A 16111-nucleotide genomic window follows, 5' to 3' on the forward strand; every position below is an offset into this window, starting at 1 on the left:
GACGTGTGTGATGTTAGCCCTGTTAGCTTGGTAGGATTGACAGTGCAGTGGCCGGGTAAGGACTTCAAACTATACATTTTTGTTTGTTTGAAAAAAAATAAACGTCCATTTCTAGATGTTCTCGATTTTGGTTACTTTTATATTTGGTTTAATAATAGCAATGTCATATTTGGTGAGGACAAATCCACAGGTACAGTTTGCCTAATCCACCGTTTAGCCTCCAGGTGTGCACAAATTACAGTTAAATCTAAATAATTCTAAGATACAACTGTGTTGAGTCTGAGTAGTAATTCGATGATATCCCTCTCTGATTCAAACGTTATCAACCTAACCTGACAGGCTCCTGTAAATACAGTAGTTGAAGTGTTAAATAAAAACTCAAGAAAATCTACTGGAGTCCAGTTGACAAAGCGGCCTCTAGGATCCTCTCAGCCTTTTCAAGTGCAGGCTGGCTTCAGTCTAAAAGAACTTGAAAATTCCTCAACAAGGAAATATGCCAAAACGAAGCAGAATTGGACACTCCGATTCAAATAGTTTTTGAAACGTTTTTGAAAAATGATATAATTAAAAAGCTTCAAAAACAAACATGACATAAACATTTCCCATAAGCAAATACAGAACTGAAAGTGAAGCAGAAGAGGCCATATGCAAATACGGTCGTTTTTGACCAATTATTTTACGCTTTAAAAGTCACAAACTTTATGTAATCTGTCGCAATCAGCAACTAACTCCTTGGATCAGGAAATACGGCAAAGTGAAGCAGAACAGGAACCATTGTCTCCCATATCCCCAAAACACAAAATTGCTCAACAAGGTGGCAAAACCCTTGAATCTTGATCCATAAATGAATCATTACTATTCTTATGATTTCCAGTGCTGAGTCTACTTCCTGCTTAGCATACAGCCGCTAACAGCTGCATGGATTTCCACTTGAATAATTAACGCTTCCCAATTTTGCTCTAATGGCAGAGAGAGGTATCAGAATGGTGTCATTAGACGGATAATAGAGATTCATCGAGGAGCGGCGGCCATATCCCCCCCTTAACGCCATCCCATCAGCTTTTTAATTAATGACACAAATTACGTGGCTTTGAATAGCATGTGCCTAAGGACAGGGGAGGACGTCGTCTCGCTGGATCCTCCTTTGTCCCGTCATTTTCCTCGTCGCTACATTTCTCGACAGTACTCTCTTTGTGCTCGTCGCTTGTGCTACGAAGGCGTTATCATATAACCTTGACAACACGGGGCGGGCGGGTGGGCGGGGGGGGATTTGGGGCGAATTTTTTTGGACACGAGGACTTGGCAATTGCCCCAAGACAAAGCACCCATGCTAGGTAGGACGAGGTACAGCAGGAAGTCAAAGCAAGGGTCGTCAAAAAACACAAAACATTGTCTCGTGGACGGAACCTTGAAAAAAAAAATACAGTTAGTTTGTTTGCAAATTTCACAAAATCAGTGAGAAATGAGTAAAACGCCAAAACACGGACAAATGAGGAAAAACAAAGAGCAGGAATTAAAAGCATATGAGGCAAAATGACCATCCATCCATCCATCCATCCATCCATCCATCCATCCATCCATCCATCCATCTCTATGCCGCTTATCCTCACGAGGGTCACGGGTATCAACCAATCAGAGGAAAAATGCTGATGTTACTGTGAGCCAGCTAGTTGGCCTTTGTGGGGCTAATCTGAAATTTGCCTCATTGCTAATAGTGTGTATGTGACATGGGCCAGCAGTCCTGATTCTGAAGGCGCTGGGCAGATTACATACAGTAGATATGGCAACACATAAAAGCTCAAATCTGACTAAAAACAACGTAGCATACACATACTGTACAGTACATGTACTGGGAACAGTGCAGCTCAGAGACACGCTGTAAAATAAAGATAAGAGACTGTTGGTAATAAATTAACACAATTTCATGGAACAAATATTAGAATTTAAGATAAATGTAGGTCAGTGCTTCTGACAGTGTTTAGGCCAACAGAGGAGCCCTAGCTGGCCATTGCCGGCAACTAGCAAATTCATAGAAACATAGCAAATTCCACTGTATCATCTCTAAACTGAGTTCTCCTCAAATGAGAAAAGTAGTTCTAACGAAGCAAAACTAAGGAAACCAAGAAAAACAAGGAGAGAAAACCCAAAAATGTTACGTTATCGCAGCGCAACATTGCGTTCTCTTCAAATGAGGAACGATGCAGAGGTGAAACGGAAGAGGAAAGTGACAATTTTGTGTTTCTGAAAGGATGCACTCAAAAAAAATAATGTTGCAAAATTGCAAGAATTCCGCTATATCAGCTACAACAGGTTGCAACAAGGAAAACGAAGAAAAAACGAGGAAAGAAGCAAAAGTAGAGAAGGAAAAAGACCATTATTGCTTTTCAAATGCATTTGAAAGGCTGTACTGAACCAAAAACTGGTGCAAATGCTCCGAAATGAGCTGGAGGGTGATTGTGCCTACATCTTAAGTGACTGGATGCCAGCAAACAGCGTGGGAATAAACAAACTGGACATTGATTAGCACAGGGATGTCTAATTAGAATGGAGACCCCCTGAAGAGACACGCCTCTAATTAGCGCTTGATGCTGCACACCTGGCACCTCGACAAAACGTTCAGATTTAGATGGAGGCTTTGATTTTTGTGACACAAAAGCCCGCTTTCCTTTTAATCTCATGCGCTGCATCTTGTTGTTTATGGGAGAGAAACAACAGCTTCGGGTTTACAAAAGGGAAAAATCTGCACCAAAAAGTCAAAACAGTAGTCAATAGACAGATGACAAATGCCGAAAAAAAGACTTAAAATATTATTATTGTTTTTAATAAGAGAAGAGAGTTTATTGTTACATATTGCTACAAAAGTGTAAGAAGAAACTAACCACTAATAGAGTTAAAACATCAAAACATAAAAAACAGGAAAACACTCGTCTTTAACTTTCAATGACGAAGACATGAAAGTGTAAAAATACCTTCACCACTATTATTGTTAAAAGTAGACCCTTTTTTCATTTTTCAGAAATATTGGAAATAAAAATAGTCTGTTCCAGTGTCAAATTATAACCACAACAAAACTGTTACGGCAAATGACAAAATACTGAGTTTGGACTTTTAATGATGAAGATGTGGCGCACGATGTTGCTTGGTGAACATTTTCATTTCATTCATTTCAATTTAATTCAATTTTACAAGTGTAGAAAAGAAGTTAACCACTAAAAAAGTATTTCAGGAATGTTCAGGAACATCCAGAAAATGTGACTCACAGGAATGAACGAAAATAAAACAGTGTAAAAACAAGATGACCACGGTGCATTGTGAAACGTAAAACCCTCAAATCTCTCACATGTTCCAACTTTGCTATTTTGTGCCACTTTGAAGACATTTGAAAACTTTTTGGTCCCAATCTCCAAGGCAGGGTTCGGGAACCTTTTTGGCAAAGAGAGCCATGAAAGCCACATTTAAGAGTGACTACAACTGAATGCATGCATTTTTAAGCAAGACCAACAATTTTAGAGTCTCTGAATTCATTCTTTTTAATAACGTTGTTATACTGAAGCTAATCAATAATAAATAAAATACTTCTTATCATTAATGCTACTTCTGGTGCTGCATTCTTTGTCAAAAGTGTTGGCTAGCCGACTATCAAATTAAGGAGGGAAGTTTACTTCTTGACCTTTCAATGACCAGGGTAGGCTGCTGCATTATCCAGTCATAATCGAGTTTTGGTGTCTGACCCGGATTGGCACTGGCCACCCGCATTGCACTACAAAATGGATGCATGGATCATCATCATGTACAAGACAGTTTTATATTTTCAACATTCTTTTTAACGTTCTTTTTTTGTGTGGTGTTTTACTTTAAAATGTCAGTGAACAAAAATTTTAATAAATACATTTTATTGTGTTAAGACATGTCTGAGAGCCAGATGCAGTCATCAAAAGAGCCACATCTGGCCCCCGAGCCGTTGGTTCCCTACCCCTGCTCTAGGGTATCAAAGAAGCTACCTCTGCCTGCATGCTGCCTTTAGGAGCACATGACAAAACAGGACAAATGAGCGTCCTGGTCACACAAGTGGCGTTTACCTGCAGCGTGACCACTGAATCATCACGCCACATTAGGCATGCTGCATTGTAAGCCATGCTTGTGTGCAGAGGAATCCATTTTATGGTCTCACCTGCCAACACAGAAGGCCAGACGTTGGGAGCAGGTGTTTCTTAGCGCTTGCCAAAAACATGCTAGTCTCATTACTGGACTGGGGCTCACGTCACGCTGCTAGCTCTGTGTCTTGTTATTATTAGCAAAATGGATTAAAAAGCAATTAGGCAGGAAGTGCTCGTAAACAAAGCTAAATAAATGAATAAATGGAATTGTGCGATTATGTCTTGGCTCTTGTTTGCGAACTTTGGAAGAGGATGTGCAACCTGTTGTGTTATGTTGTCCTTATTTGCAACAAACAGCAGCTAAATGACAATACTAACCCTATCAAGTTCAAAGAACCATCAACTTTACAATGTATCATTCAAGGTTTAGTTTGCCCTTAGTTTCCTCTGAAACGTTATTGTTTGATATGTGAGACATTCAATCTCTTAGTAAATCGGATACAATGCTTAAACATTGTACCTTAACTTGGATAAGTCATGACAGGTGTAAAAATAGCACAAAAAGAACAAGAAAGAAAGAAAGAAATCAGTTGATCATCAAGAACCTGAGTTCTAAACGTATGCACATTTCTTTTGTTTGATTTCGGTGGAATTCCGAATTGTATGACCTCATCTTACATGCTGTCTGCTTTGGTTAGGTACTGCATGGAGGATGCTAACTTTCAAATGTGCTTCAAGCATTATAAATTCGCCCTCTTCCTGCTCCAACATTGCAAGCCACCCCCCATGTAGTTTGATGTCCGCTAATAATAGCAATTTGGCAAAGTTTTGCTGTTCATGTTAGCTATCCTTGAATGTATAGCATGTCGGAACCACACAATGGCTCCGAATTGTCGGTCGCTTCTCTGAGACTGCTTTTGTGTATATGCACGTACCACAGACGTGTATGCGTACACAAGACAGCAGCGAGTGAAAGTCAGGAACACCAATCATTTTATTCAGGCCAAACGACAACTTTTACAATGTTTAACTTGTAATTGTGCCAATTATTGACATATATTTGTTCAGTCTGTTCTTAAACCACTATTGGTAGCATATGCTAGCCGGTAGTGGCGGTCTCATATTTTTTTGGTTGAAAAAAGTGTTATTTGGCGCCAAAGAAGGACAGCACCTTTGATAAGTTAATAGTAAAAAAGATAAAACATCTTGCCATACCTTATTAAATGGAAAATCAATAAATTGAAGTCTTAAACGTACGCATATTTGTTGTTTGGTCTAATTCCGAATTGCAGTCTGGTACTTGCATCTTAGTTATCTACTAGAGATGTCTCGAGAAGATATCAATAATGGATTTTGGACCGATATCAGCCAAAAAAAAACTATCGGCCTGCATTTAAAATCCCCGACACACACTTCGATACAAGCAGTCCATTCCTGTCTCCGTGATAGCACTTCTATCCAGCAGCAGCAGTTCTAGCCATCATGCGGAACTCAGGTGTTTACAACAGCAGTGTGTGTTAGCTTGTGCTAGCGTGTTTAGCAAAGGGTATGAGTGATGTCAGCATGTTTGTAAAGTATGTTATGTTATGTTTGATTATTTACTAAAATGTTGGTTCATTATTTAGTTTGTACTTAAAAACGATAAAACACTGCACTTTATCTGTGATGACAAGTGCCTGCTGTAGCAAAAAAGCCGCAAAAAGCCCAATAAAAAGGGAACATATTGTGTTGCTAGTCCATTGATGCTTGTTTAACAGACAGTAGACATTTATTTTGCCTGACTTTTTATGACAATGTTGGTCAAATTCCTAACTTTGCAACCTCAATAGGCATCTGATTTTCTAGGGAGGAGCTGTTGCTACAGTGAAAGGCTTTAACAAAGAAGAATAGACGGGCAGCAGAGCGAGCAAAGGGGGCGGAGACGAATGCCATCTATTGGACATGTTTATGGGTCTTCATAAAGGTTCTGCCTAAAGGTAATCTAGAAAGTGCACGAGGGGAGGAGATACACAAGCTAACAAACATGGCTGCCATTGTGGCTTCCCGTCTAAACACACACACTCATCAAACAATGGTTGTTGAAATGAAAACATGATGAATAGTCAGCTAGCGGCCGGGTCCAATCTTCTATTAATAAAATCAATAATGTAACTTACAGGATGTCTATTGATCTTGCACTTCAGATGACCTTGAGCTGGCCTCACATGAGCGCATGTAAGGAAATACATGGACCATGCAACTAGATGGAAAGTCACTACTAAAAATTACGACCATATTCAGTCATACCCTGAAGACCCTGCTTCCCTCACGGGAACACACCAGGAACAAAGCAACCAGGCAGTTTTCCAACAAGACTCTCTTAAAGAGCTTAGCTACTGGGCAGACCAATTGAGAGGGTTTTCCAAGCGGGCCGTATGGACAAGCCCAAGGTTTTTGCATGTCAGCAAGGACCACTACACGAGAACCAAAAGGGCATGAGGTCTGGGGATAGGTCTGAAGGCCTCATGGTGGAACAAGTCCAGTAAAAGTGAAGCATGCAGAGGCAGTACCTTGGAGGGTAACACCCCATTCACAAGATTCTGTACCTCCTAAAGTGACTAAGCGTCCGTCTGAAGTGCAGTCGGCATCCGTTTCTGTGTCTCAAGGCGTACAGAGGCAGTACTTTGGAGGGGAACCACCCTATTAACAACATTTTGGACCCTGGGAGTGACATCTGACAGCGATAAGTCAACTTCTGTGCCTTAAGATGAAAGGAGTCCTGCGTACAGAGGCTGTAACCTAGAGGCTACCACCAAATTGACACGATTTTGTACCCCTAAAGTGACTCCTGTCTGGGGGTAGGTCTGAGGGACAGTAGAAGTCTGTTTCTGTGCCTTAAAGTGCAGCAAATCTGCTATTCGTCAATTTCGGAGGGCACCAACATAGTCTCTTAGTGCATGATGCTAAAAAAGCCCTCGATTCGCATTAACACCTGATTCCGACAGTGTCACACAAGCGGGTAAACATTTCCGCCCTGGTGATTAACGTGATGATTTTTACACGCGGAAACGTCGAGGTCACATCAGTGCTAGTCATCACATTCAGTGTTTTTGCGCTAATAAAAAGAGCGTTGATGAGTCACAAAACAGGAAATGAATGTTGAGAGAAAAAGAGGGAGTACATACTGAAGGGCACACATTCATACTGGACTTCCAGATATTTGTACGTTCCAGGACAGGGATCTGGAAACACATCCGGGCCAGCAATGACGGCGCACTGGGTCCGGTTATTACATCTGAAAGAGAAAAGGAAAAAAATTGGGAGGAAATGAGGAATAATTGTAACAATGAGGATGTTTTTGTCATTTGAGTCACAGTGGAAGCTGTCTCCTACCCGAAATCATAAATAGTATGATCTAGTCATGCTACGTCCTAAGAACAGACAACCAAACAAACAAAAATATGCTGTTTCAAGACTTTTTTTTTCTTTCTTTTGACATTTGAGTCACAAGTGAAGAGTTGCTCCTGACCCAGAATCAAAAATGGACAACGACGAAACAAGGAAAAACAAAAATACTGTACTTTTTTCACTTTGACGATATTTTTTCCAGTTTTGTGTCAGATCATCATTAATAATCAAATAATATTCTTGATAGTAGCCTTCTTTGTGTGTTTTCTGATGATATCATATGATGATTTGACACTTCTTAGATGCCAGCATGTAATGATATCTTCTGATCCTTTGTGTTGGATGTCCTCCATAGGTCCCACATAGCCTTCCCCTCATTTTAGTTGGCTCCTCCCATCATATATGCATCCTATATACCGGTAGTAGCGTCACACAAGAGGGTAGAGATTTCTTTCACGAAACCGTCGAGTCAAGATGTATTGGTTTCTCTCCTGGCATGCAAGTTTATGTGTACCTGTTGTTTATTGTACCTGTCATTATTCTCAAATAACTCCTTGTCCTTTTCTGTTTTGAAGCCAGCAGAAAATTTTCACGTGGCATTTCGTTGTTTCAGTCACGACGGAAGCGCTAAATGTCAAGCGCTATCTGGAAAATGGTTGTGTCCTGTCATGCGATGTCACATGGACAGACAACCAAACAAACAAAAACTAAAAAATTGCAGTTTTTTTATGTTTACATTTTTGGGGGATTTTCTTTTTCTATTTGACAATTGGAGTCTAAATGGATGAGTTGCGCCCATCTCGAAGTCAAAAATGGTACACTCCAGTCACGTTACGTCAGACAGATGACAAAAACAAACAAAAATACAATGTTGGAAGATTAGTTTCACTTCTATTTGATGCTATTTTTTATTGTTTTCTTGTTTGCAACAAGGAAAGATTTGCCCCTCAGAATCAAAAATAGTATCATCATGGAGCAAGATGACACAAACAAACACAAATATGACATTTAAAGATTTTTTTTGAGGATATATTTGTTTGACATTTTTCATATGGACAACCAAGCAGGGCCGCACGGTGGTCTAGTGGTTAGCATGCTGGCCAACACAGTAATGGTCTGGAGATCGGGAAGATCTGGGTTTGATTCTCTCTTGGGCATTTTGTGTGGTATGAATGTGAGTGTGAATGGTTGTTTGTCTATATGTGCCCTGCGATTGGCTGGCGACCAGTCCAGGGTGTACCCCGCCTCTCGCCCGAAGTCAGCTGGGCCCTAAAGAGGAGAAGCGGTATAGAAAATGGATGGATGGAAAACCAAGCAAATTTCTAGATGGTACAAAAATGGTACAGTCTCAAAATCTCATGAAACTACGCCTTTACTATAACAAACTTTTTGTTTCACTACCAGTGACGGCGCAAAAAAGAAATACGATGATAGCCATAGAAGCAGAGGTTACATCCCTAATTTGTAGCAATGCTCTGAATCTATACCATCATTATCTTTGCCATACAGTAAATACCATTTACCCTTTGAAGGTCAAGGCAGGATGGGTGGTGGTCTGACACAATGATTCATACAGCACAATTAAAGGACCCTCTACACCTTAATTAACATTGATTGGCTGCCCACTAATCAATCCAAGTCATGAGAGGGAAAATAATGCTGTAATGAGATACAGTCAGCTTCCTTTATGGCTTCATGAACCACATAGCGAGACCCCCCATCCCTGAAGACCACCCACCCACGCTTACTAGGCAGTAAATGCCACTCAAGTAAATAAGGGCTCATTGTGACGGAGAAACAATTATCTCCTTTTATTCTTTTCACGTGGGGGCGCAGTGGGGGGTTGGTATCTGGGGATAGGTGGGAGGTCAGGTGTCACGTAAAAGACAATGCAGCCCCTCTCTGAAATGTAACATGCACGCAGAGAAATGAAAAAGAAGTGAATCGAGCAGGATCACGGCAGGGTTAGTGCATCACAGGACATTATGCAGTAGCAATCCCAAGACACCTAGCATGGCATAGTAGAGAATAGCATAACATAGCCTAGCGTATGTTTTGGTGGGGGGGGTTAAGTGGAGCAATCCCATGACACCTCGTGGCTGTGCGGAGTTTAGCGTATCGTCGCATGGCATAGCATAGTACAGCAACGCTCCCGCTAAGCTGCGCGCGTGCGCAATCGCGCACTGCTTTCGAGTTCTCTGCGCAACCAAAGCTGAACTGTAAATGAAATAAACATGTAACAATTTATTCTATACCATTTTGCAATGCAACTCAGCGAGTGACAGGGAACAACAAGCGGTTAACATACTGTATAACACAATGATGAACACTCGTGTCCAGCTAAGGATGACATCCAGCTTGCACGTATTTGCTTCCACAGCCAATCAATTCATTAACAGCGTGTTACGTAGCACATGCCGCTGCTTTGCAGGTTAGCTTACAGTTAATACTGCTTGCTAACCCCGTATTATGGCGAAACAAATGGGCAGTGCAACAGCGACTCACCAAGCCAAAGTAAAAAAAAAAAAAAAAAAAGTGGTTCTTTTAAGGTGGACTGACTGTCGGAGAGGCTCTAGCATACCCCCGCGACTCTAGTGAGGATAAGCGGCATAGAAAAAGGATTGCTGGATGGATGGATGGCTGTCGGAGTGTGGAAAGAGAAGAACAAGAGGTGAAACTGGGTGAGATTTTTTTCATTTTTGAATGCGAAAGGGCTGCTTTATAAATGCTGCACAGCCAAAGTAGCAAGCCAGTTCTCCGAGTGAATGTGTGGAGCAACTGTGCATGTTTTACTGCCGTGCTTTTATTTTGATGGCTGGACGTACCGGATACAGGAAGTGTTACGCCAAGTTTGTGTTGCTGAAGGGACCGAAAGGTCGGTTGAGAGTTAATTTTATTTATTGAGTTAGTTTTTTTGGACAAAAGTAAACATACACAACAAACATGCCATCAATTTCCAGTAAATTTCCAGGCTGCTTTCAAACCGAAAGTGAAAGTCAAATAAGGAAATTAAAGTATACTTAATAAACATTATAAACAGGAAAATAAAGAAAATAAAATGATAAACTAGGTTTTTTTTTACACTTCTTCAGATGGTTAATTGTATGAGACCACGGCTTGTTTTGTCTGAGGTATGGAATAAAGAAAGCTACATTGTGGAATCCTCCTTGCCGTCTGTTTGAAACCAGTCATACTGTATAGAAAATATGACAGGATGGAAGTTCTCACATCTCAGGTTTTGGACAGGTTGACAGTGTGCACGTCTGATGCCGCTCACAGAGATCCAAGGGATGCTCGTTTTTGTGTATGCTCAGATACTTGGAAAATTAGGGAGAACATTGTAGTACAGCATACGTTTTGCTTTTAGAAGTGTGGGATAATGAGCCACTGTGAGAAAAAATCATTGTAAATTATTGTAAATTTCAAGTTGGACTATTTTTTGTTTTTTTGTTTAAATGTGTTTAATATAGATGTATATTTATTACGGTACTTGAAAAAAATGTCACTTTTTAAATTTGTTCTTTGATTTGATCACGCTGTTGTGCCCATCCCTACAAAAATACAGAATATTACAGCATAGTTGAGCAACACATTTTAAAAAACTCCCATGCAATTTGTATTTTTATTCATGTTTTTTATTATTTTTTTTCTAAAATGTTTTGCTATTTATTATATATATTGTACACAATTCAACCACCGCCCGGTTTCCTACAAAAATACAGCACATTTTATTTCTCTTTTTATTTTCATCATGATGGATTCCTCTCCACGAATCACAACCTTATCGTGGTGGTGGGGCTTGAGTGATCCGAGGACCTATGTTGTCGGGGCTAAATGCTTCTGGTTGGATCGCCAAGGCAAACGTGTCTTAGGTGACGGTCAGACAAAGAGTGATGCAGACCATATGGACAAAGGTGGAAGGAGAGGGTGCACCTGGATGAAATGGCGGGGGGGGGATGCTGGCCAGACCTGACAGACCCAAGTGTATATTGAGGGTGTGCTGGGAACGTTTGAAGCGTTTGGAACATTTTTGAAGTCTCCCGTGCGACAAGTCTTCAACTCGCACCTCCTGCAGAGCTTCGCCTGCATCCCGCACGCGGCCGAGGATATTGAGTCTGAATGGGTCATATTCCGTGACTCCACTGCTGAGGTGGCCGATTAGAGTTGTGGTGGCAAGGTGGTCGGTACCAGTTATGGCGGCAACCCCTGAACCTGATGGTGGACACCAGAAGTTAGAGGTGCTGTCAAGCTGAAGAAGGAGTCTTACTGACCAAGGACGGCTTATTGGACTCCTGAAGCAGCTGGGAAGTCCAGGCAGACGAAGCGGTGCGTGCCTTCGGCTGAAGCAAAAACTCGGGTATGGGGGGAGTTCTATGAGGCCATGGAGCATGATTTTTTCTATGAGGCCATGGAGCATGATTTTTCATCGGCTTCGAAGAGGCTCCGGCAAACCATCCGACACTTCTGAAAGCAGAAGCAGTGCCCTGTCCACACTGTCCGCAGCCTGCTGACCTCAACTGAGGACATAATTGCGCGGTGGAAGAAATACTTTGAGTCCCCTCTAAATTCCACTGACACACCTTTCGAAGAGGAAGCAGAATCTGAGGACAGAGACCATCACCATGACTGAGGTAGTTAAGGTAGTCAATAAGTAGGCACCAGGGGTGGACAGGTTCCGTTCGAAATTCCTTGAGACTCTCGATGTTGTGGGACTACCCTGGTTAACACGTCTCTTCAACATTGGAAGTCGGGAACAATACCTTCGGATTTTCAAAAAGGGTGACTGGAGGGTGTGTTCCAACAACAACAGGATCACACTCTTCAGCCACCTTGGAAAAGTCTTCTCCAGAGTGCTGGATAGAAGACTACGACCGTTGAACCTTGTTTACAGGAGATGCACGGTGGTTTCATCCCGGTCGTGGGTCTTGTTCACGAGTAAAAGAATGTTGGAGAGTGACGTCGACAGGCAAATAGGCACAGCGTCTGTGGTAATGCGGTCGCTCTATCGGACTGCGTTCCTACCCTGACCTATGGCCACGGGCTTTGGGTAGTGACTGAAAGAGCAAGACCGCGGATACAAGCAGGAGAAATGGGTTTGGCTGGACTGAACCCAGGAGATAGGGTGAGGAGCTCGGCCATCCGGGAGAAGCTCAGAGTAGACCCGCTTTATCAAATATAAATGGTGAGACCCCTATTGTGTTCATGTTTAAAAAAGAATTGTAATTCATAAACACTAAATATGTTTTTGTTTATTTGTGTCACATTTATGACAGCAATGTAAGACGTACAGGGAAGATTTAACTAGTACGACTCGTCCAAAATGTCCAACAATTACAGTGTATTTATGTTTATTTCTTTTTACATTTGTCAACAGAAGCTAAGCTGGGACCAAATCTGAAAATGCAATCATAGTTTGGAATAACAACTTCTTTCCTCTTGAGGGATTAAACAAACATGCTTCATATGCAGCGGGATGATTGCGCACTTAATCCTGAAGATTTCATGTTGACCTACATGCAAAAATCCTTTTTATCGCTGCTCTGTGCATTATTTACCTGAATTAACTACACTTGTTGCTTTTTCTTTGGCAAAACTCGTCCTAAAAAATGTCACATGAGACCTACGTTCCCCCTGCTTTTTCCAGTGTCTGAGCATACACACAAACGATCTGAGCATTCCTTGGCCCTCTGTGAGCGCCATCAGATGTGGAACTACAGTATCTCATCCAATTCATTATGTAAATCTTGTAGGAAAACCACTAGTTTAGAATTACATTTTCCTTCCTTTTCTTGTTTGCCATTTATTTGGTTAATTATGTACAGTATACCTTCGTTCTGTTTTGGAGCCTTTTGTGGCACTATTTCATCCTGGAAATTAACTTGAAATTGATGTCATATTTTTTTGTATATGTTGACTTTTGTCTGAATTAAAAAAAAATGTAATAAAAAATGTCAACCAAAAACACAACCGTCTTCCAGTCCCTTCAGCAACACTCAGGCAAACTTGGCGTAAAGCTTCCTCTATCTGGTAAGCCGGGCCATCAAAATAAAAGCACACCAGTACTTCAGTCCACACTTTTCACTCCAAAAACTGGCTTGCTACTTTGGCTTTGTAGCATGTTTTTCAGAGCAGCCCTTTCTCATTCAAAAAAGAATAAAAATCTCAGCCAGATTCACCTGTTCGCACATACGAAGTGTGTCAGAAAAGTTCCAGCACTGGAATGTTAGTAAGAAACTACAAATTACAAGTTTTCCCCTTCGAAGAAAGGAAACAAAGCACACAGAGCCAGGTCGGGCGAGTAGAGAGTTTGTTCCAGCACGGCAATGTTCTTCTCGGCCAGGAACTGTCAGGGCAGGTAGGTTGTCATGATGAAGCAGCCATGAGTTGTCCTGCTACAACTCTTGACTCATCTCACACACTGAACAAAGCAAATGCCACAATAACTCTTTGTACACATGCTGGGGGATTACTTTGACGGGGAAAACTCTTAGTTTGAAGTTAGGGTCTGAAATAAGTCTTTTGTGACACCAGTCCTGGAACTTTTCAGCCAGTCCACCTTAAAAGAACCGCTTTTTCTAGGTCACAACTGGTCGTACGGGCTCCTATGGCCAGTCTACGTGAAAAAAAACGCAAGAAATGCATGGAGGGCGCGTGTGCAACATGCTGATTTTTGAGCCGTGACTGGCCGCAGACCGCCCGCGGAGGTTCTTCATCATGTCAAACAAACTCTACGGGCACTTATGTTTTTTTCAGGTCGCAAGACAAACTTACGCCCTTCGTACATCTTTGTGCATCGTCCGTACGGCCAACATGTGTCTTTCCAAGGTTTTGCTGGTGTCAGGATTGGACAAAATGTTAATTTTTTTCGTACGTCCCCAAAAAAACACCATTGTGCATTACATCACATGAGATATGCTAACATCTCATAGTGCTAGACCTTATTCAGCGTACCACACATACTTCAATTTAGCTGGCATCCAAGAATTAGCTGCATATTTTTCTTCGCAGAAAAAATTCGCAGCCAGTTCACTGTGTCAGGATTAGGGAAGGCCAAGTCAAGGATGATGTCTTCCAATGGACAAAGTATGAGGCACTCATGCAGCACATGTTGTACAGCCTGGTCTTTTGGGCTGCAGATACAGGCTGCAGATGGGCACCAGTTCGGATGTGATTTAGAGTGGCCCAAACCCTGTGTGGAAGATCCCCTCCTGGTGGCGGCGTGATAGTAGAAAGGACTGGGCATTGAGTGGGTGGGGTAATGTCCTGCCAGTAAATTCTCCAAAACTGAAATTGGAGTCAGCATGACGTGAAAAGGGTTGACGGGACGGCAGGCATTAATGGTCAAGCCTGGAGTTTTGGACATGACTGTGAGGACAGTGGTGGGTATCTGGCAGGGCCTTGTTCATAAGTTTGGAGGTATGGTGCTCTCTCCAAGTGGCTGCAGGTGCGAATCCCAACTAGAACAGACAGGTGCTCTTTGGGGGGTGATGCATTCAGGTTCACTGTGAGCTGGCAACAAGCCCCCTTGTTGAGGTGTATAAATAAATAATTTCATTTTGAACTATACATACAGTATACTGAATTATTAAGAGGTCACTGATGTATATGTTGGAACAGCTTTGGAGCCAGTACTGAACCTTAAGGCACTCTGTTTCTGAGACGTCAAGAGTGGCTGGTCTGACTGTCATTTGTTTTGAGGACAAAGCTGCAGTTGAACAGGTTGTTAGCAATGAACCGCACAAGATTGCAGTCTGGGATGGCCCATAGCAGTTTCAGCATGAGGCCCTGGTGCCACACGGTGTCATAGGCGACAGTCAGATCTACTAGGATGGCTCAAGTTTTCTACCATTCCGGCCGTGGTGGAAGCCTGCTTGCTCATCGGGGTGCTGGGCGTCAATGACAAGTTCAGGCGGAAGAGTAGCTCAAGGAGCTAGAGGGGGACGCAGAGAAGTGAGACAGGACAGTAGATGGGTAGGCAATGATAGTTTCCTTGTGCCAGATTTTGGGTATGGACTGGCAAAGGACTCAGGTTGAGGAGAATTTGCAGATCCAAACCAAGCACTGGGCATTACTTCAGTTTCACTAGAAGTATTTAGCTTATTTATAGATTTTTTTTGTCCCATTTTTCCCCATTCTCAGCAGTCGTTTGCTAAAGCGGGCAGATTAGAGAGGGAGGCCACCATCTGACGACGGAGGCACAAGGGACTGCAGCAGATCACAGCACTGTAGTCACTGTAATCACTAGCTGATCCCAGATCAGTAGAAAGAGACAAAATATATTCTATTGGACAGGAAGAAAAGCGTACATTAAATCATTCTTGGACAAATCTTATGTTTCCCACTGTATTTTTCTCAGCGGCACTAAAATTTACCCCCCAACTTTTGGGAACCTGCCACCGGGGATGCCTTAAGGGGGCGATGGGCAGCCCATCGAAGAGAGTGCTGTTTGGAGACGATCCACGGCATTAGCGACCTTGGGGGGTGACGAGCAAACCACACCAACCATGGAACGGGTGGCCTTCGATGCCTTGTCCTTGGCATCACAGGAGAGGGAGGCCAGGCTGGAGGGCCAGCCTCCTGACAGACAGCACTTGAGTTGGCCAGGAAGCTGCTGGAACACGCTTGGC

At 42.3% G+C, this 16111-nt stretch overlaps 1 protein-coding gene across 16 annotated transcripts in view; it reads right to left on the bottom strand.

Annotated features, from left to right (window-relative positions):
• LOC129194612 (adhesion G protein-coupled receptor L3-like) overlaps window positions 1-16111 on the bottom strand; it is a 197573-nt gene that overhangs the window by 82115 nt on the left and 99347 nt on the right. For all 16 annotated transcript variants that reach the window (XM_054799784.1, XM_054799789.1, XM_054799783.1 and 13 more), the window contains exon 5: window positions 7262-7371. In XM_054799784.1, coding sequence (XP_054655759.1) covers window positions 7262-7371 — 110 coding nt within the window. The remainder of the gene's footprint in view (window positions 1-7261; window positions 7372-16111) is intronic.

Source organism: Dunckerocampus dactyliophorus, chromosome 15 (genome assembly GCF_027744805.1).
Source record: "Dunckerocampus dactyliophorus isolate RoL2022-P2 chromosome 15, RoL_Ddac_1.1, whole genome shotgun sequence".
Lineage (NCBI taxonomy): Eukaryota > Metazoa > Chordata > Actinopteri > Syngnathiformes > Syngnathidae > Dunckerocampus > Dunckerocampus dactyliophorus.